The 23,607-nt window shown below is 37.1% G+C and overlaps 1 protein-coding gene across 3 annotated transcripts in view; it reads left to right on the top strand.

Moving 5' to 3' along the window:
- LOC150085670 (cGMP-specific 3',5'-cyclic phosphodiesterase-like) overlaps window positions 1–23,607 on the top strand; it is a 575,777-nt gene that overhangs the window by 544,919 nt on the left and 7,251 nt on the right. Inside the window, exon 21 of one of the 3 annotated variants that reach the window (XM_090374174.1) lies at window positions 14,868–14,932. In XM_090374174.1, coding sequence (XP_090230300.1) covers window positions 14,868–14,932 — 65 coding nt within the window. Of the gene's footprint in view, window positions 1–14,867; window positions 14,948–23,607 lie in introns of those variants that run through there. The other 2 variants (XM_090374175.1, XM_090374176.1) reach the window with 2 other exon arrangements.

The following is a 23,607-nucleotide window of genomic DNA, read 5'->3' on the forward strand; positions in this document are numbered from 1 at the left end:
TTTTTGCTATATAACTCCCTAAAAGGTGTTTTTATACTTTAAATTGTATTAGTTACTAATTCAAATCATTAAACGTACTACATTTTCATCGTTTTCATATGTTATCAGAACCAATTTGAACGTCTTTGTGATATTTTTCAAAAGCACATTTCTGGGAGTCATGACCAGAACAATAAACACAATTTTCACTTTCTGGTTTATTGAGATTTTCAGTTACTGCAAGCAGTTATAAATGGGTAGTAAACTCGATATTATTGCATTTGTGAAAATACCGATAACTGGAATTGTGTATGTTTTTATGTTATTATGGTGAAATGTCTTTGCCCTTTACTGAAATCTTCAATCATATAAAAAATAAATAAATTTTCAGAATCTTCTCTTCATTCCTTTTTTTTTAAGCTTCGTAAACTTGTTACTCAGCGCAAATCATGTTAGTTGCAATTTCTGTATTTCGTTAAAAAATGCTTATACATGCTATTGAAATTTATAAAGAAAAGAGAAGATTACCTTGGAAATAAATGCCTATTGAAGCATTTCTGAAGAAGACGACTCCTTGTGCAACAAATCAACGAGTGCTGAGCCAATAATGAGTGATCAACGAGTGTGCATTTAGTCGATGATGATGATGAAGAAGAATAAACATTCTTTAACATTTGTCAGTCATAAATAATTTCTCTATTATTATAATTTGCTTGATTTTACAGTCTACGTTTTCATTTCTTTGGATAAATCAATTATTGTTTACATATAAACTAATTAGCTAACTAATTTCATTGTTGATAACGTAACCCCTATTTTTAACCTTGTGTCTATGGGAAATAAATTTCTACTTTACAAGCGCGCACTAGGAATGAATTAAATCGTAAAGTCGAGAACTACCTGTATATGATATCAAAATTATTCTTGGCATCCAGCTCCTTTGTGACTACATCATAGTATCCAATCAAATTGGTCAGACAAGACTTCCCTTAACAAGCCCATGTTGTGTCTGAGCTATAACTGAAGTCTTGTCTAGATGATCCTGCAGTGCTTCTTTAGCCAGTGCCTCCATTAATTTTCCTGGAACAGAAGTTAAACTAACAGGTCTGTAATTACCTGTCTCCCTTTGATCCTCATTTGTGGATTGGGGTCACATTTGCACATTTCCAGTCCATGGGTACCTCCCCTGAGTCCAAGGAAGCTCTCATAATTATGGCTAAGGGTTTGCTTACTTCCTTTGATGCCTCTAATATCACTGGATAGATTCCATCCACCCCAGGTGCCTTTCTTATGTTTATCTTCAACAATTTCTCCTCCACTTTACTCTCAGTTATTACAAGATTATCTTACTGCCAGAGTCTAATCGACCTCTGGCATTCCCCTCCCTGAATAACTCCTCGTGTGAATGTAGATGCAAAGTATTCATTTAGTTTGTTAGCTACCCGAGCAGGATCATCAACAGTTGAAACACTGATATCAAGTGGACCAATCTGATTCATTCCCTTCCTTCTAGAGTTTACATTGGTAAAGAACTCTTTGCTGCTTTTCTTTGCATCCTTTGCCAAAGATTTCTCGTAATCTGCCTTTGCCTGCCTAACATCCTTTGTGACTTGGTTACAGAAAAGCTTATATCTATCATAGGCTTCTGTGTCACCTGTTAATTTATATGTATCCCATGCATTTTTCTTCTCTGCCACATGTCTAATTAGGTCACGTGTCATCCATTTAGGTCTAAATCTTGAACAATATTTCTTAGTTGGTAAGAAAAGCCTAGGAGCTTCAAAGATTATTTCTTTGAATGCTTCCTATTTTGAATTTGCTGTTGGTAACGTCGTCAGTTGGTCCCACCGTATAGAATTTAAATACTGTCTCAGACCACCGTAGTCACCTTTACGAAAGCAAAAACAGTTCCCTTTACCCCTAATGGTAGTTACCTCTTTGAGTAAATCCCACTTCAGCACACTGTGATCACTGCCACCTAGTGGTTCATTTACCTGCAGATTCTTAATGCATGAAGAATCACTACTGATAATCAAATCAAGAGTATGACTCCCTCTAGTTGCCTCCCGAACATGCTGATTTAGAAAACAATCATCCAATAAATCCACAAAAGCCTTGCTAATGTGTGAGTGACCAACCCACAAATTCCAGTCAATCTCAGGGAAATTAAAATCCCCATTATAAGACACTCTGATTTACTGGCCCACTATATTTCTCTGTACAGTTGTTTATTATACTCATCCGATTCATTAGGCCTATAACACACACCTACTCTCATTTTTCCTTTCCCAGTGCTTATGTCACACCAAACAGACTCAACATTTCATTGTGCACCAACATCAATTGGATGCACTTCCTTAGATTTTTTGTGTTTCTTAACTAACAGCATAACCCCTCCTCCTTCCTGTCCTGTCTATCCTTTCTGTACACATTGTACTCCCTAAATTCCAATTCTGCACTGCTTATGTCTGTGTGACACCATGTCTCTGATATCCCAACAATATATACCTTTGATGTCTTGACTAGCACTTCAAGCTCATAAAATTTATTAACTGTACTCCTTGCAATGGTGTAAATGCAAGTATACATGCACCTGTTTCTACTCTTAGTTACCATAACACAGCCCATGTATTTACTTGTTCCACTATGACTCCCAGCAGTCCTGGAAATCCCCATTGCCTTGCTTTTTAGGCTGCTGCTCAATTGAATTTGAATAGAAGCAGTGCAAAAATCACTTTCACCTCTGGCAGTGGCTTCTGTTAATCTATTAGTCTGTGTATCCCGCTCCCTAGCTAGCATTTTTCGACCCAACTAACACTGCCACGATAGCATCAGCAAATGTTCTTACACCCTTTCTATTTAAGTGTATCCCATCCCTGTAGAAGCAGTCTCTCTCTCCTGTTAGCAAGCACAGACCAGGCTGAGAAAAATTCTACCCCTTGCACAATCTCTACAGGGCCAAATTGATTGACAAGGCTCTCATCATATACTCCTTCCTATTGTGTCTGGGCAGAATTGCAGACACTTTTAAATTCAACCCTAACTCACGGCTTTTTTTCAACATTGAACTGTACTTGTTAAGTAATTCTGCCGGTCTCCTACTCTTAATATCATTAGTGCCAACGTGTTCAACAATATCACCCTATGTGCCCTAAAAAGTTGATATCTGCTCTATGTCATCAACCTTTGCCCCTGGTCCTGTTCCACCTATCCTTTTTGCACAATTTGTTCTCCGTTTCCCTGACAATAGTGCCACCGACAACAACTAGTTAATTCCTTTGGGACCAGTGCATTCTGCCTTGGGGGTTGCCGCTGTGTTGTGTGATGTTCAAGTGCAAGCTCTGGCATTGATGTGCGCAGCTGAGAGCTTGATGGGCCCCCCTCAATTTAAATCCTTCGAGGGCATCCTCCCTATCCTTTAAATTCTCATATAGGCCCATAACAACACTGAGATGGTGCCTTATTTCCTCACACTCCGTACATCGCACACACACACACAAAGACATTCCCCTTGGCAATATTATGTCCTGTTCCTGATTGCTACAGAAACATCACACAAGCAGCGCATTCAAAAGACTAATTCAGAGGACAACCGCACCCCCCCCTCAATTCTCCCCTGAGCCACAGCGCTCCCATTAATTTGAGCCTTTTTTGCTTTGCTGCTCTGGTCTGAGTCATGATTTCTGTTCAATATTATTTGAAATTCCAATACAAAATATAACCCTAAACTTATATCCCAATGCAGTTATAACACTATATATATATATGTATATCAGTATCGAATATTATCTCCGAGTTACGTTATATGACTTTCTTATCTCCTGTCAAGTTATATGTATTAATTTATAATGTTAGTTTTTGTAAAAACTAGGTTGTTATATGTATTTAGCTAAAAAAGAAATTTAATAAGATTAGTAAATTTTACTGATTAATTGATACTACTATACTCGCTATCTAGTTTTCCATTATCTAGTTCGGGGTACATGTTGTATCGTATAACAATGGCGGCAAGTTACAAACGGTAAATCTACAGACACGAGATATTAATTACTTTCAAAATCGCGCTATCTGAATTCAAAATAAACCACAGAGCTTGACTAGGTCTATAAGCTCCTTATAGAAAATAATTTAATCTAAGAATTAAGTCAGTAAACCAACTAAATATAATTAAAAACTGATATTATACTGAATTCTATGATTACCTGAGGAGTCTCCATATTTTATTCTTTCCAGAAAAAGATCAACTTTCCATTGGGCACTCAATGTCATTCAATAAAATATGAAATTTTCACCTCATTGCCTAGGTTCTCTTTGAATCTGTATCCACTCAATATCTTAACACATCATCTATAATAAGGCCTGTTCCACATAACAAAGACCTGCCCACACAAATCCCCCAAGATCATGGGATAAAGGAAGCAGTGATGAATATAGTGAGGATTCCTGTGTAGTAGGCTTTGTTGGACTATCCACTTCAACAGATTGAGACCACCAACTAGAAAATTAAAATGCACTATTCTTCATTAATCAAGAAAAGCTGAGTGATTTAGTTTGTAATTTAATCTTATTAAAAGAGCAACGAGAACTCTTTGGTTCTGCATTAATACAGAAAGTTACTTGATATAGGAACTAAAATTACAGTATATTGAAAACATCACAGAGTGTTTTCAAAATATTTCATTATGGAAGACAGCATATGCTTTTGTAAAGATATTAGTGCTCTTCTAAATGAATTGAATGTTGAATCACAAAATTGAATTACTGAATGTTGAATCACAAAATTGAATTACTGAATGTTGAATCACAATTGAAACAAAATTGGTTCAACATTGCACTGACCACCAATGTCAACTGAACATCCTACCTTAGATTTTATGTGCTCCTTAACTAAGAGCATAACTTCCCCCTACTCTTCTTGTACCCCCTACTATCCTTTCTATACACATTGCAGTCATCATATTCAAATTCTATAACCCTTATATCTTAGTCATACCATGTTTCTTTTATCTCTGCAATATCCATATTTGATAACTTAACCAGTACTTCAGATCCATCAAATTCATTAACTATGCTCCTAGCATTGGTGTACACACAAGTATATCTGCAACAGTTTTTAACTCTTAGTTACCGTAACCCAGTCCATGTAGTTGCCTGTTCCATAAAGAGCCTAGTAGGCCGTGAAATCCATGACATCTTGCTTTCCAGGCTGCTATATGTTCCAATAGAAGCAGTGCAAGGTAACTTATACCTCTGCTTGCAGTTACTATTAAACTATGCTTGTCTGTCCCCCAGCTAGCAGTTTTCTGACCCACCTAACACTGCCTCAATAGCATGGACAAATATTCTTGCACCCCTTCTATTTAAGTGTATCTTATCCCTGTTAAAACAGGCTCTCCCATTAATAAGCATACACCACAATGAGAAATATTCTATCTGTACTTGCACTGTTTCTCTAGGGTCAAATTGATTGACAAGGCCCTCATCATGTACTCTCTCTTATCTTGTCTGTGCAGAATTGTAGATACTTTCAATTTGAATACTAACTAAAGACTTTTTTTTTTTTTCCTGAAGTGTTCTGTACTTGTTAAGTAAATCCTCAGTTCTTCTACTCTTTATATTATTATTATCAACATATACAATAATATCACCTTTGTGATATTGTTCTATACGTTGATGATAATAATATTAAGAGTAGAAGATCCTTAAAAGATGATTGCTACTCTACAACAGCATCAGCTTTTGCCCCAGGCAGACATTTTCTGGTCCTATATTCCACCAATTCTTTTTACAAAGCATATTTCCAGTTTCCCTGATAATTCAGCCACCAACAACAAGGTAACTTTTGGCCCTCAAGTTTTGGGTTTAAGAGTATAAACACAAACAACAGCTTTATCCACGAGTTAAACAAAATGCTAATATCATTTTGATGTAAGTAAGTAACATCACCTAATAAGTGAATCTGCTATTTATTTAAAGTGCAAGTGCCATCATGACAATCAAAGCTTACTGGTTTCTCGGCAGACAGCATGTGGCCTCTATTAGCAAACTTATGCCCAGTGGTGAAAAATGTATTGAGTTTATTGAACAAATAGTCTTTGCAAGGAAAAACTTCCAGTTAAACACATAGCAAAAGATATATGCACCCTGAATCCTAATTCCCCCCCCCCTTTAAAATTTTCTTCATATGTGTGTAAGTTTCAGGTTTTCAGGTGCCCCTTGAACTTTTGGGCCTGGGTGCAGAACGGCCCACCCTGCTAATACTGATCTACATTTTTCCTAATGTAGACATTCCAGTTTTCACTATTTTAGCATTAGCATTAGCATTAGCATTAGTAGAGGCATACGATGCAAGAAAGCAAGCTTATTCAGCATCAGCCAAAAAAAAAAAACCCACTCCCATTTCACCCCTCCGTTCGTTCGAAATACCTGTCCAGTTGAGCTTTAAATTTGTTTAGGCTATCAACTTCAACAACAAGTGATGGAAGTCGGTTCCACCAACCAACCACCCGCTGGCCAAAGGCAAATTTCCGCACATCTATCCGACATCCGTCCTTCCTCAATTTGAATTTATGCCCTCTGAGGTGATTATTCTGAGAAAGATGAAGAATCCCATTGGCATTGAGCATGCTCAAACCATTCAAGGCCTTATACACCTCTATCAGATCACCTCGCCGGTGCCTAGTCTCCAGACTCTGTAATTTGCAAAACTTAAGCCTTTCTTCGTAAGAGCAACCCTTTGTTCCATTTACTAATCTTGTTGCCCTTCTCTGTACCCGTTCCAGCAGCTCTACATCCTTCTTGAAATGAGGCCTCCAGACCTGTATACAGTACTCAAGATGTGGCCTAACCATTGCCTTATACAAGGGAATAATCACCTCCTTATCCCTGCTAGAAAAATTCCTGTATATCATTGACAAGACACCATGAGCTACTCTTGCAGCTCGTCTGCACTGCTCAGAGAACTTCATATCTCCCTGCACAATTACCCCCAGGTCCTTTTCATTCTCCACCACTGTCAGTGCAGTACCGCAGAGTTGATACGTTGCTCTGGGGTTACTGTTTCCCATATGTAGTACTTTACATTTGTCAATGTTAAACTTCATTTGCCACCTCTCAGCCCATCTGTTCAACCTTTCCAGATCCTGTTGCAGCAGCATAGCGTCAGTAGTGTCCTTAACGACCCTGCCAACCTTTGTATCATCTGCAAACTTGGACATTAAACTTGATATCCCATCATCAATATCATTCATAAACACCGAAAACAACAACGGACCCAACACTGAACCTTGAGGAACTCCACTAATAACATTAGTCCACGTTGAGCAGTGTCCATTGATTACCACTCTCTGTCTTCTGCCACTCAACCATCCCCTTATCCATAGTAGCAATTTGCCTCCAATGCCACACTGCTCCAATTTGTGCAGCAGTCTTCCATGTGCAACAGTATCAAAAGCCTTTCTAAGATCCAAATATATAATATCAAAGTTATTCCCTGCATCCAGTTCTTTTGTGACTACATCATAGTATCCAATCAAATTGGTCAGGCAAGACCTGCCCTTAACAAAACCATGCTGCGTCTGAGCTATAACTGAATTCTTGTCTAGATGATCCTGCAGTGCTTCTTTAACCAGTGCCTCCATTAATTTACCTGGAACAGAAGTTAAACTAACAGGTCTATAATTACTTGTGTCAGCCTTTGATCCTCCTTTGTGAATTGGGGTTACATTTGCACATCTCCAGTCTATGGGTACCTCCCCTGAGTCCAAAGAAGCTCTCATAATTATGGCTAGGGGTTTGCATACTTCCTTTGCTGCCTCCTTTAATATAACTGGATAGATCCCATCCACCCCAGGTGCCTTTTTTATGTTTATCCTCAACAATCTCTCCTCCACTTTCCTCTCAGTTATTACAAAATCATCCAGCTCACTGCCAATGTTTACTTTACCTACATCATTCTCCTTCCTGAATAACTCCTCATGCGTGAATGTAGATGCAAAATACTCGTTTAGATTGTTAGCCACCTGAGCAGGATCCTCAACTGTTGAACCATCAATATCCAGTGGACCAATCTGATTCATCCCTTTCCTTCTCGAGTTCAAGTATGTAAAGAACTCTTTTCTGTTTTTCTTTGCATCCTTTGCCAAGGATTTTTCGTAGTCTGCCTTTGCCTGCCTAATCTCCTTTGTGACTTGGTTACAGACCAACTTATATCTATCATAGGCTTCCATGTCACCCATTAATTTATATGTATCCCATGCATTTTTCTTCTCTGCCACATGTCTCATTAGTTCATCTGACAACCATTTAGGCCTAAACCTTGAACAATATTTCTTAGTTGGTATGTAAAGCCTGGTAGCCTCCAAGATTAGTTCCTTGAATGCTTCCCATTTAGAGTTTGCTGTTGGTAACATCATCAGTTGGTCCCACTGTACAGAATTTAAATACTGTCTCAGACCATCATAGTCGCCTTTACGAAAACAAAAACCCTTCCCTTTACCTCTGATGGTAGTTACCTCCTTGAGTAAATCCCACTTCAACACACTGTGATCACTGCCACCTAGTGGTTCATTTATCTGCAGGTTCTTAATGCACGAAGAGTCACTACTGATAATCAGATCAAGAGTATTGCTCCCTCTTGTTGCCTCACGAACATGCTGATGTAGAAAACAATCATCCAATAAATCCACAAAAGCCTTGCTAGTGTGCGAGTGACCAACCCACAAATTCCAGTCAATATCTGGGAAATTAAAATCCCCCATTATAAGACTCTCTGATTTACTGGCCCACTCTATTTCCCTGTACAATATCTTATTATACTCATCAGAGTCATTAGGCCTATAGCACACTCCTACTCTCAATTTTGATTTCCCTATGCTTATGTCACACCAAACTGATTCGGCACTGCCCTGTCCATCGATGTCAACTGGCTTCACTTCCTTGGACTTTATGTGTTTCTTAATTAATAGCATAACCCCTCCTCCCCTCCTGTCCTGTCTATCCTTTCTATACACATTGTATTCCCCAAATTCCAGTTCCGCATTACTTATATCTGTGTGACACCACGTCTCTGATATCCCAACAATATCTGCCTTTGATGTTTTGAGCAATACCTCAAATTCATCAAATTTATTTACCAAACTCCTAGCATTGGTGTACACGCAGGTATACATGCACCTGTTTCTATTCTTTGCTACCCTAACGCAACCCATGTGTTTACTTGTACCGCAATGACTACCAGCAGTCTCTGAAATATCCTGCATCTTGTTTTTCAGACTTCTGCTCATATCAATAGAAGCAGTGCAAGAATCACTTCCACCTCTGCCAGTGGCTACTGTTAATCTATTAGTCCTTGTATCCCCCCCAACTAGCAGTTTTCCGACCCACCTAACACTGCCTCGACAGCATCAGCAAAAATTCTTGCACCCTTTCTATTTAAGTGTATCCCATCCCTGTAGAAGCAATCTCTCCTGTTAACAAGTACAGTCCAGGCTGAAAAAAATTCTACCCCTTGAGCCTTGCACAATCCCTCCAGGGCCGAATTGATCGACAAGGCTCTCATCATATACTCCCTCCTATCGTGTCTGGGCAGAATTGCAGACACTTTCAAGTTCAACCCTAATTCACGGCTTTTTTTCAGCAGTGACCTGTACTTGCTAAGTAATTCCGCCGGTCTCCTACTCTGAATATCATTCGTGCCAACGTGTACAACTATATCACCTTTTGTGCCCTTAAAAGATGATATCCGCTCTACAACGTCATCAACCTTTGCCCCTGGCAGACATACCCTGGTCCTATTCCACCTATCCTTTTTACAAAGCATGTTCCCCGTTTCCCTGACAATAGAGTCACCAACAACTACTAGTTCCTGTGGGACCAGCGCATTCTGCCTAGGGGGCTGCTTCTGTGTTGCCTGATGACCAAGTGCAAGCTCTGGCGTTGATGTGGGCAGCTGAGAGCTTGATGGGCCCCTCAATTTATTTCCTTCGAGGGCATCCACCCTGTCCTTCAAGCTCTCATAAAGGCCCATAACAACGCTGAGTTGTCGCCTGATTTCCTTGCACTCCTTACATCGTGCACACACAAAGACATCCCCCTTGGCAGTATCATGTCCCGTACCCAACTGCTCCGCAAACATCAAGCAAACAGTGCATTTTAATAGACTGTGATTCAGAGGGCAACTGGCCCCCTCAGTTCTCCCCTGAACCACAGCACTCCCATTAGCTTGAGCCTTTTGCTTTGCTGCTCTGGTTAGAGTCATGATTCCAATTTAATTCAATAAAATTAAAACAAAAATTAAATCCTTAAGTTATATTATATATATATATATATTGTTTTTTTTTTTTTTTTTTTTCGGTATCTAGTGTTCCCTTTATACAACTTCCGTATCACGTGTAGCACTCTAGTTATGTATTAATTATTTGTTACGATTAAGTCGTTATATATATTTATAGAGTTAAAAATACAATTTAATTGACAATGAAGTTTATCAAGATTAATAGATTTACTGAATAATTGACAATATTATATTATGCACTATACTATACAAAGCTAATGCTATCGAATTCCGGATATGCTGTGTCGCGTTTCAGTAACGAGTGTTATCTACGAAGTCCCTTTATATAACTTCCGTATCAAGTTATGTATTAATTATTTATTTTTACTAATTATTTATGTTCCGTAACCTATGTGGTTATATGTATAGTTAAAAGTACAATTTAATTGCCAATGAAGTTCGACAAGATTAATAGATTTACTGATTAATGTTCACGTAACAATGGCGGCTGTCTATGAACGGTAAACACGTGTATTTGATACCCTTTCCGATACTAAGTAATACCTACAAATCTCTATCTAAGTTACTTTAACTTTAAGTACCGTAAATAGGAATATAAAGCTACCCTAGAAATAAGTTAATATGTCAATTTAAACTAATAAAGCAGAAAATAAATCAGAAAAAACTTCTCTGTTCCAGTAGCGGCAGAAAGGCACGTCCGTACAGGAAACTCTCGCCCTCCGTTCCAGTATACCAGAAGTATCTTTTTAGGATGTAAATGTCCCAATTTTTCTTTAAATATGATAATGTTTAAAGCAGGTTTTATCATCTCTTTTGCTGGAAGTTATTTTCAATCTCAAACTAAATTTACCAAATATGACTTTGTAAAAGGCTTTCGCATTTCTAGTGCTGGTAAAACCACACTTGTAAGTTCCCCAAGGGTGGATTATAAGAAAATATGGATAACAGTGAGGCACATATCTCTTCCTTCTTCTCTATCTATAAATGACCTTAGTGGTGCAGATTGAGTGCACCCACTGTGCCCTCCTATGGGCTAAAAGGCAGAATTTGGAATTTCCATTTGGACATGCAATGTCCAAATGGAAATTCCAAATTCTGCCCTTGCAATGTCCATTGATCTTATTTGAGGATGTGATGTTATTTTCATTACTAGTTCTTTTGAGAATATAGTTCCTTTAGAAGATATAACATATGACTAGTTATTGACATATTCAAAAACTCATTAGATAATTTATATCAAGCAATTTGCTTGGGTATTCAAAATTTTTGAAATATTGAAGACTTTTTTTTTTTTTGGAATAAAAGCAGCCAGAATTTATTGTAAAATATTTTGAATTTCCATTTAATGAAGTGCACTTACATGTGCAGTGTGCTTGGCATATACAACAATCTAAAAATTATATAATAGAAGTCATTGGTCAGACAATCACTATTAACATGACTTCTTTTTTGAATTAGACAACTGAAAATGCTTAAATTGCACATTAAAGAAAAATTTGTTCCCTTAAAAGCTTGAAAAATTTTCACAAATTCAAAGTGAAAAAATAATATCCTATTAAGATAAAATATTTGATATGTATAAAATAATGTGTGAATATCTAAAAAAAATGGGCTGAACTTTCAGTAAATTCAAATTTATGGAATGGATGCTTTTACACCATTTTTGGAGTAAATTGGATGCTTTTACACCATTTTGGAGTTTTCTAAAATACCAAATGTGTAAAAAATATTACTGGAATGGAATTATCAAATTTCTGGAAACTGACTGAGTCAATTGTCTTGCTTAAAAATTTCATTTTAGAAGAGTTGGTGGAAGAATAAGAGAAATTTATCTCAATAACTTCCGTATGATACTCTCCATAAATTAAAACGAATAAACAATAAACACAAAATGATTACAGCAAAAAATCGATTGAAAACAATTAAAAATTCAAGTTTTGAACCATTGATGTGAGCAATGGTCATGCCCAACTGACAAATGAAAACACTGTTGGAATGATCTTTACATTATAGGCTAAAAATACACAGTTAATTTGACCTTTAATTTAATGAACAAAAATGAATGAATTATGAATTGAAAATAAGATATATTTGCATTATAGGAAAAAACATTGACTTATATTTGTCATATAAAAATATGCAAATTAACTTTAATTCCCTTAAAAACTGAATTCAAATTTTTAATTATGTATAGCAGTTTGTTCTTAAGAACAAGATTGCCTCAAGCAGGTCCTCTTTCATTGATGCTTTCAAATCTGATTTAATGATTTTTAGAGATGAAAATAAATTCTCTACACTGGCTTGAGTAGGATGCAATGCAAACACCAGTTGTGCAACATCTCGTATAATTTTAGGGTACCTTAATATTGCATCTTTTACTGACATCTTTGATTGACGATCAATTTTTTTCAACTTCAGCAAGGGACACATACTTCTAACTTGAATTTAGTCAATGTACTAATAGGAGTAACATGTGGTATGCCTTTTTCTAATTCCAGTCGACAGCCTTTCGAGCTATGCTGTTTGTCAGTAATCTTTTCAAAGTCAAACTCATCTTCAGAATTAGTATTTGGTGATGGTGGATTGCTTTATATTTTATCTCCTGTGACTGGGCATTCTTGAGGGTTTCTTATTCTGAGTGCTATATTACATAAAGCTTCCTTTGCTGTTGTTTGGTTTTTAGGAGCATTAGCAACTAAGGCCATATTGCTCCAGGATATGCGGTGGTCATTCCCTGACCTTTCTGCATCCTCCGTATTTGGTGGTGACGGGCTCGAACCCCGGTCTAATCAAGAAGCTTGTGCTACGCACTGCTTCTCCTTCCCAACTGGCTACGGAGGTGCCTGCTTCCTTTGCTTTGTTGTACATCTGTTAATAAACATCTGTACTTGAGATCAACATAAACGCTAGCTAATATTACATCATTTCCCAATAAAGATTTTTCCTTAACTTCCATGGAGGTCATGATACCTTCAGCTATGGAACCATATATATTGGAGAGGCAGTAGATAAGAGGCTTCCATTCATTTAGGAACTGACCAGGCGACAAGTCTTCACCTTGAATTTTCTTTGTAGTAGTAGTAGTATGTGGTTGGTAAAGAAAGTTTTTAAGTTTCTGCACCTGGTCCCACAGTACTTCTGTTAGTGTTAGTCCAGGGTTGGCCAGGTCAATAAGGATATGTGGACATGTGTTGTGTCTTATGTAAGGCAGCCCCTAAACATTAGTTCATCTCAGCATGGTTCTCTGTGATGATATACAAAATTCTGTACAGTGGCCAGACGATATAACCTAATAATCACAGTGCTAAATTAGTTATATCCTTAGCTAAATACAAAAGATATATGCCCAAAAAGTGATTGAAACCTTAAAAATATTTATTTATTATAATTAAAACCCTACTATTCTTCTACGCTACGATATTCCAGCCAAAACACCAATATGATAGTGGTAGGAGTAGCGAGTTGTAACTTACAAAATCACTAGCTAAATTTAAAAAAATAAGCTAACAAATGCTACTAAGCCTATTTAATCTATTTGTAAAACAAATTAATATGCTAATTAATCAAAAATATGATAAAATTTCAATGAAAACTTAGACTTGCAGCAGCTACAGAAGACCTCAATGCATTAAGAATCACTGCCAATAATCAGATCAGGAGCCGACTGGGCTAGCCGGGTAGGTAAAGTGCCTGCCTGGCAACCCAAAGGTCGCGGGTTCGATTCCCGCCTTGGGCTGGATATCACAATGGTGCCAAACAAACCGGTTGGTTGGATATCCCGGCCACAATACATGAAGGAAGCAAGAAAAAACTGGTTCCTTCATGTATTGATCACATCATACGATAAATAAAATCAGATCAGGAATGCATAGTATGCATTCCTGTATTCATAATGATATTGGCTGCTAGACGTCTTTGAAAATTCATTTTCTTTATTCTCATCTCTCTTTTTTCCTTAAAATACCGAGATGGGAATGAAGTTTTTGCCCTCAATGTTTTTTCTTAATTAAAGTATTTTAGAATGAATAAGACTAATTTTTAAGATAGCATATGTATTATGGATATATGAATCTGGTCGTTCATTAAGTAAACAAATTTCACTATATCTTTCAACAGAGATATGATAGAGACATAATTCTGGCATTTTTGAAATGAGCAGATCAATTCTTTTTAGAATCTGTAACTTTTGCTAGAAATAAAAAAATAAAAAAAATTGTTGGCCAGTGTTTTTATTATAATTGGGATTTGTTAACCTTTCTAGGAATTGTCTTTATGTAAGAAAATTTCCATGTGTAACAATAAATGCTAGTGGAATATAAAACTGATGATATAAATAGTGACATAAAATAGGAGGTAACATGGGAACTCAAGTTTTATTAAGAAATGAGGAAATGTCATTAGGAATATTCAGTGATCAAAAAAAAAAAAAAAACTTTTGCTCACTAGATATTCCTAAATTGTTATGATTACCATTGATAATTACTTAAAAAATTCATAATATGATATTAAGAGCATATGAAGCATAACATTAATTTTTTTTATAATTAAAACAAAATGATTACATGTTCTTATATTTATTTATGGATATATTCAGGTACTTTCAAATTAGCAGAAAGCTGTCATCATAGCCGTGCTGTAGAAATGGAACAACTGCCTCAGGTACAAGCATCATGAGTAGGTTGTGGTTATTAATTTAGCCCCTCTTTTTAGCATTTTTTTAAAATCTGTGTATAGTAATGCTATGCAGTTCAGTATCTCAGAAATAATTTACTCAATGAATCCTGAATGTTACCAGGAGGTTACAGGAAACATACATTTGATCAAGGTCAAGGGTTTTACCACTAAAAACACTAGAAACCCACTTTCTCTCACTATGCTTAGCATGGCCACTCCGAAGTGAAACAGATTTTTTATTGCACGATGGAATCACAATGCTAACAGGAGAGTAAAGAGCTGAGGTTATAAACCTGCTGGATTCAGAAAAGCAACACTGAAGCAGCCTTTAGATAATATGCACCCTACAAGAGATTTGTTATGTATTGTTGTGAAGCTAAGTTTTTTGAGATTTAATAAGGAGGTATATGGAAATAGGGATAAATTGAAAGACAGACAGGAAACATACATATTCACTGAGATCTAAAAATACTGAGATCTTCCCTGCTATGCTCAAAGAAGCCAACACAGAGGTGATTAATAACCTCAGATGATAACCTGCTTATTTCAGTTGTGGTCAGTTTTTCAGTTGCGATGTCCATACAGTTCCCTACATACAGTTCTCTTATTGGTTCTTGTATATCTAGGCCAGGAATGGTTAGCCAATGGAACGTATGATATATTTTTTCTATATCTGCCACTTAATGCCATGGCACACATAGGAAAATATATGGGCATGTGGCCACCAATAAATAGTTTATATTATATCAAAAGTATTTTTTATTTGAAGACAAATCTGTTTCATGGTCCCTCAACCAACATCTGGCAGTGAAAATTAATTGTGATTGTGAGAATTATACAGCAACAGCAGTGTTAGTGTTAGAAACTTTCAAGAATTGTTATCTTTTTGTAATAAAGGCTATTTCTTAATTTTAGTTAGTTTTCTGTTTTTTCCCCCCTGTGGCATGCAGAAATTATTATTTTTTTTTTTTTCTTCAGCTTTTTTTGCACATGCAAGTCAGAAAACGTTTGCCATTTCTGGTCTAGTCCATCAAGCTTGGAGATCTGGCATGATGTCTCCTTTGCCCTACAATTCATGCTTTGACTGGAGGTAGGGCTAGCAGTATTCCTGCATAAATGTAGGCCCATTCACTTTTACTAAGTAGTAGTATTAATATAAGTGTAAATTTTAAAAGTCTTCATGCAAGATGGCATGCAGCAATCTGATGCTGCAGGTTGAAAAGTCCCTGCGAGAAACAGAATCTCTCAGAACTTTCAGTGAAATAGTCCTAAGATTGTCTGACCTCTCACCAGTGGATTTTTGTCATTAAGGCTATATAGAAACATAAATGCACTACAGCTATCTTGATGCTATCCTAGAATTTAAAGAACACAACTTGCATCCAGAATATATTACATACATTTTGGATGAAAATTAAATGTGGACCCACATTTAATAATGTGATTGCATCATACCACATAATATATACCTGAAACTATGAACAGAATAATTCCATCACTGATCAAAACCTGTAACCATGATATTCATTAAGTGCATGTTTTCTATAACTTTCATGTAAATTACTAAGATATGTTTCTTAGTGATTATTCATCCTATTAATATCAGACAATATAAATTCCTTCAAATTTAACATATTTTTAGATTATGATAGATTAATACAGTATTCTTTATAATAATGTTCTTCTTCTAATATTACTAATACTGAATACCAGTGATATAGAGATGCCTTATCATTCCAACAGAAATCGGATTTAATGACAGTTAACTTCTTTTTTTATATATATGATATATAAATATAATTCTTAATGTATCTTAATTTTATTTGTTAACTAATAATAATCATTGTATTGAATAAAAGCATTAGATAGCATGAATCAAAGCTGTAATACTCAATACGTTCTACATTGATATTAATATTTGTAAAATAATAAGAGGAGTCAGCTACTTCGGTGTCAACTCCTCTTATTATTTTGAATAAAAGCATATATTGAAGCCAGGGGTCCAAATGGAATGCTTGTTAATAAAATATCTTATTTTTAATAATCAAGTGTGTTATGAACCAAAAGAGCATTCTGGTATGCCACAGTGCATTCCAGGCCCTGATTGAATACAAATTGCCAATATGGCTTTATGTTGGCTAGGAGGGATGACAGGATGCAGAGTATGGCAGTAACAAAACATAACTAATAGGTATAAACATATATAAATAAGAATGAACATTAAAATACTGATATTAACCATTTCATAAGTTACAATTGTTATATTATAAATGTTACCTTATTGTGTTTGCAGTTATAGAGTTTCAGACACAACAGTAATTCAAACCCATTGTACAGGTCTGTTCACTTGCTGATTTGCATGTTGTCTCAGCCGAAAAACCCAGAATAACTCATGGGGGAGTTATTCTGAGTTTTTCAGAATAACTACACCTTCCACTTAAATTGGCTAGCTGTAGCCTCAATTGAAGAGAACTTTATAAATTCCTCCAGTCAAACAGGAATCAAACTTGGACCTTTCCAAATGAGTGACGAGTGGCAAAACTGCTATATTGTCATAGAGGACCCTATTGTGGTACCTGTATCAGGAAGTAACAGTTGTGATACAATTTTCTGCATAGTAGCTTAGCAGATTTTGACAATAACCTTAGTGCATACTGTGCATATTATGCAAAGGCTTCATGAATGTTATTTCCCGTTAGTGTAAATGTTATATGCTATCAGAGTTCTTTTAGGGAATGCCCATGAGTGCAGTCAGTTAGTTATTTGGTTTTTAGGAGCATTGGCAATCAGGGCCATATTGCTCCGGGATATGCGGTGACCTTTCCGCATCCTCCGTATTTGGTGGTGGTGGGTTCGAACCCCGGTCTAATCAAGAAGTGTGTGCTACGCACTGCTGCTCCTTCCCACCTGGCTACGGAGGCGCCTCATGAGTGCGGTATTGCCTTTCTGATTTTCATTGTATCTTTGAAAAGCAAACTATGAAAGATGATGACTTTATTTGCAATTGCTACACTGATGTTATGAAAGAATTTGAATTGAACAGTCACAAAACTCAAATACATTGTCATACATTATCATTTGTATTAATATCAAACTGACTACAGATTCTCATTAAAATGAATTTTATGCAGATGTTTGTCTAAAGGTAATAGAACTCCAAATCAAAAGATTTGCTGAACCTTTCTCTCCAGAGAAAGGTGTTCATTTATGCACCATATGAATCTTTACTAATATAAATTATCAAAGTGATCAAATAGTAAATTTTAATAGTATATACTATAGATAGATCCCCCCAGTACCACTGCAGAACAAAACATTTAGGATTCCAGCTACAGTATAATTAGTAATCTGTTACATTGTAATTTGTGTGTGAATAATTGATGAAATATCTGATTATGGTGGTCCTCTATGTCCACTACATGGATGAGATACACTTAAATAGAAAGGGTGCAAGAATATTTGCTAATGCTATTAAGGCAGTGTTAAGTGGGTTGGAAAATTGGTTGCTTGGGGGGAGGGGATACACGGACTAACAGAAGCCACTGACAGAGGTGAAAGTGATTCTTGCACTGCGTCTATTAGAATGAGCAGCAGGATGAAGTCATCGCAGAACAAGGAAATACACAGGCTGTGTTGGGGTAGGTACTGTGTGGTACTACACTGAGGGTGGTAGAGAATGAAAAGGACCTGGGGGTAATTGTGCAGTCACATATAAGTTTTCTGACCGTGCAGACAGTCTGCAAGAGTAGCTCATGGTGTCTTGTCAATGATGTACAGGAATTTTTCTAGCATGGATAAGGTGGTGATTATCCCCATGTATAAGGCAATGGTCAGGCCACACCTTGAGTACTGTATAAAGGTCTGGAGGCCACATTTTAGGAAGGATGTTTAGCTGCTGGAATGAGTACAGAGAAGGGCAACAAGATTAGTGAATGGAACAAAGTGTTGCTCTTACGAAGAAAGGCTTAAGTTTTGCAAATTACAGTCTGGAGACTAGGCACCTACGAGGTGATCTGATTGAAGTGTATAAGATCTTGAATGGTTTGAGCATGCTCAGTACTGATGAGATTCTTCCTCTTGCCCAGATTAATCACCTGAGGGAACATAAATTCAAATTGATGAAAGATAGTTGTAGAATAGATGTCCGGAACTTTGCCTTTAGCCAGTGGGTGGTTGATTGCTGGAACAAACTTCCATCTGTTGTTGTAGAAGTTGACAGCTTAAATAAATTTAAGGACAAACATTTGGAGTGAATGGATGGGTGATATGGGAAAGGTTTTTTTTTTTTTCTCTCTTTTTTGCTGATGCTGTATAAGCTTGCTTTCTTGCATCATATGCCTGTACTAATGCCAGGGGTGGGCTGTCCCAAGGGTGCAACAAGGGGTGCACTGCACCCAGGTGCCAACATTCAAGGGATGCCTGAAACTTATATATATATATGAAGAAAATTTTAAAGGGGGTGCCAGATTTCAATTGGCACCCAGGCACCACATACCCTAGGAGCGCCACTGACTAATGCTAAGGCAGATGCATGTGCATTTTGCTCATTAGGTGTAATACTGTTGAATACGTCTACAGCTGGTGTTCACCATTAAGCAATGATTAAAAATCTGAAGTGATTTTTTTTTATGGTTTTCATACAGAAATTGCAATTTGCAACATCATTGGTTGGTCTCGCTAAAGCGAATTTAAAAACTAAGACTATCGTTATCACTTTTACAAAAGCAAAATTGCATACTCCCATCCTTTACTTAAGGATATCAAGGTAGTGTTATCCTTCTATCACAGATGAATATAGTATGATTGCTGCCACCTACTGCCATCTGTAAACTCGTAATGCATGAATCACTGCTAATAAATATAATCAGATCAAGAGTATTGTTTTTCTAGCATGCTGTTATAGAAACCAGTCATGTGCAATAAATCCAGAAAAGTTCAACTTCTGAGTAACACATGAAGTTACAATTAATATTTGAAAAATAATAGTCTCCATTATAAAAGATTCTGCTTTACTTGGCTCAGTCTGTTTGTCTGTGTAGTTGTTCATTAAATTCATCACAAATATTTGGTCAGTAGCAGAGTATCCCTCTCATCCTTGACCTCCCACTGACTGCCCACATGTCAACCCCATATTCTGGGTACTTCTAAACCAAGAACACTAGTACATGACCAGCCTCCCTCCTTGCAGCAAGACCAGTACCAGGGAGAAGCCTTCCAGGTACTTGCTATTCCCGATAGCAAATAACAATCCAACAGCACCCAACACAACTGACATACAAACTACACCACACAAATGAGTGACTTGGCCTTCAGCTGCATCACAGATGCTACAGTGGCAATGGGAGAAACTGTGTGCACCATAACTACGGCCCCAGGTGCCAAGCAATTTTGTGATCAAGTGTCTTTGCCAGTAAATTAGTGCTCTTTCTTGGTGAAATAAAGTCATTTTCTTATTTTCAGTGTTACATTAACACTCAATTCATTCAATAAGAGAAGCATTCTTTCTTCTCTTACTTTTTTGTTTTACTACTAACCCACTACTGCTTGATCACAAAGGTGGCACTGCTCCTGCCTCCATGTAGCGGGGCTGGTAACCTGGAGGGGAAAAGCTCTCCCTTCCAGGGCAAAATGGAGCGAACAGTTCCTAAGACCCAGAAAGCCACTGGGTGGATAGATGAGACCGCTACAGGGCGAAAACAGTCGGAGCCTGATTTTGTTGCAGCTAAATGTCAAAAGACTGATGTAGCCAGATTCACAACTCCAACTTTCCTTATCATTATCACTCACCTATTGGCAAACCCTTGCCATTTCTAGTGCAAAAATACCTAGAAAGCATAATAGGTACCCAAAGACAGTTCTTCGCTTAAGATCTGGAGACTTACTGGTTGAAGTTGCCACTGCTCGACAATCTTAGCAACTACTAAAACTAAAAACTTTTGGTCGTTACCGTTTCACCACGTTTTCCTGAACATGTCAAGAGGTGTCATCACCGAATGGGACCTCGTGAACATGTTAGATGAAGAGTTAAAACAGGAGCTACAAGATCAAGGAGTAATCAATGTAAAAAGAATAATGACAAAGAAAGACAGCATACTAGTTCTTACTCAAAACATAATACTCACTTTCGATAACCCTTAACCACCAACAGCGATCAAAGCAGGTTATCTTAATTGTCGTGTTAAAGCATATATTCCAAACCCCTTATGCTGCTACAAGTGCCAGAAGTTTGGACACTCACAGATAATCTGCAGAGGAGCGGCTGCCTGTGCTGCATGTGGATCCACTAAGCACACGAACACTAAATGCACAGCTACAACACCTAGTTGTCCAAAAATGCAGAGAACCACATCTGGTGTTTTCTAAGGAGTGTCCCCTTTGGAAACATGAAAAACACATACAGCGATACAAAACTGAACACAATGTTACCTATCAAAAAATCTTTACCGGCCCTGAATACTAATAAACCAACCTATCCTCAAGACCAAAAGACATATCAATTGCAACCCAAATGGTGGTAACAATATCACCAAGCAAATCGCTGAGTGGACAAGGTCAGTATTGGCCACCTTACCAGTAAACCAGATGACTAGCAAACAAAGTAAAGCCATAAATACTCCAATTACTGTACAATCAGATGTCTCCCCACAGCAAAATACTAAAATAACTACTCCTGATGCAAACCAAACAGATTGCATGGACTTAGAAGATAGCTCACCACAAGATGAGCATGTACTAGAACTATTCACTGTTGAGGATATGGACATGGGCAAACCATACTTTCCTAAAAAGGGGAAAGGGAAACTTGAGCAAAACAAACCTTCAACCCCTCGAAAACAAATCGAGGGTTCTATTAAACCCAAATAATGCTTACATTTCTACAGTGGAACTGTAGAAGATATCGCAGTAATTTAAATGACATCCAACATCTCCTCACACAATAAGATCCTATTGCTGTCTGCCTACAGGAATCCAATCTAACCCCACATATAACTGTTACTCTCCGGAACTATATAATTCATTGGCAAGATCATGTTGTTCACAACTCCAACGATCTGGCACTTGGAGGTGTAGCGTTGATAATCAACACTCAGATACCCTCCAAACCACTTCCATTAAAAACAAATCTTGAGGCAGTTGCAGTATGAGTCAATGTCAACTTTGACTTGAATATCGTCTCGCTATACTTCTCCCCTAATCAAAATATAAGCTACGCCTATCTAAAAGAATTAGTGGTACAACTTCCCAACCCTACTTCATCCTAGGGGACCTGAATAGTCACTATCCCTTATGGGGAAATCAAAACATGGACAAACTGGACTAATTATAGAAAAATTACTTGACCAGTACAATTTCATTACTCTTAATAATGGTGCACTTACCTACAGGATCTACTTCAGTTATTGATGTCTCTCTATGCTCGGCAGCCATATACCCTCAATTTGGATGGACTATTCATAGCAATCTGCTGACCATTACCCAGTCATATGCCAGACTGATACAAGCATTCCCAACCAAACTGCCAAATGGAACTTTTTCAAAGCAAACTGGGATGTATACAAACAGTTAGCAATACTATAAGAAAAGCAGGTCCAGCAAACATCCATAAACTTCGCCATAGAATATATATTTAACCAAATACTACAGGCAGCGGACCAAGCGGATCCAAAGCAATCCAACAAAATATCACAGCACACTCAAAATTGTGGTGGAATAATGAATGCAGCATGACTAAAAAAGAAATGAACATGGAACATCTTCAGGAAGTTTCCAACAATTGCACATCTCATCTGCTTCAAACAGGCTCAGGCAAAAGCAAAACATATTAGGCAGACTAGCAAATGGGAAGCGTGGAGACGTTTCGCTTCCACAATTACAAGAACTACAAAAACGTAAACAATATGGGCCAAAATACGATGGATGTGCTCAAAACATCTGCACATCAACCTGCCCATACTCACTGTAAACAGTTGTAATATTACAACACCAGTGGCATTTGCAAATACATTGAGCAAATCGTTCATGAAAATCTCAGCCATGACATCTTACACACCTCCTTTTCAGTACACAAGGCACACAGATTAACAGCTACAAAACAGCAATCAAACATGCCCGAGGGTGCAGCTACAGAGAATCATTATACAGCTCCAAAGGAGAAGCTTGGAGTATAAATTTCCAATGTAAAGAGAAAAGTAAATGTACATAAAAAAAATAGTAAATTGAAATCTACAGATAAAACTAAATAAATAAAAGAGGATGGATCAGTCAGACAAATGAACAGGAAGGAGAAAGGTTGAACACTGGTATTTCTTCACACATACATTATAGAACCAGTCTTAGAACTAGTAAGAAGAGTCAATTTTAAGGTTCAGGTAATGGATGTGGTTAGTAGTTTCAGTTGTTTCTTGAAGTGTCCAGTGGTATCGAATATCTTCAGATTTGATTTGTTGATTGACTTTGCAGTCGTAGTATCCATAATAGCTGTAGTATCCATAATTAGTTTTTGCATAGGATGGTTTTAGCAATGGATGGTTTCTTAAAGCTCTTGTCAGTGCAATTCAGGGTACCATTTAACAGCTGGTTAAAAAGGAGTAAGTTGGCTTTATCTCTTCTTTCTTCTAGCATTTCAAGTCCAAAGAATACACACCACTCTTGGTAAGATT

Source organism: Mastigoproctus giganteus, chromosome 5 (genome assembly GCF_048544385.1).
Source record: "Mastigoproctus giganteus isolate SK-2022 chromosome 5, ASM4854438v1, whole genome shotgun sequence".
Lineage (NCBI taxonomy): Eukaryota > Metazoa > Arthropoda > Arachnida > Uropygi > Thelyphonidae > Mastigoproctus > Mastigoproctus giganteus.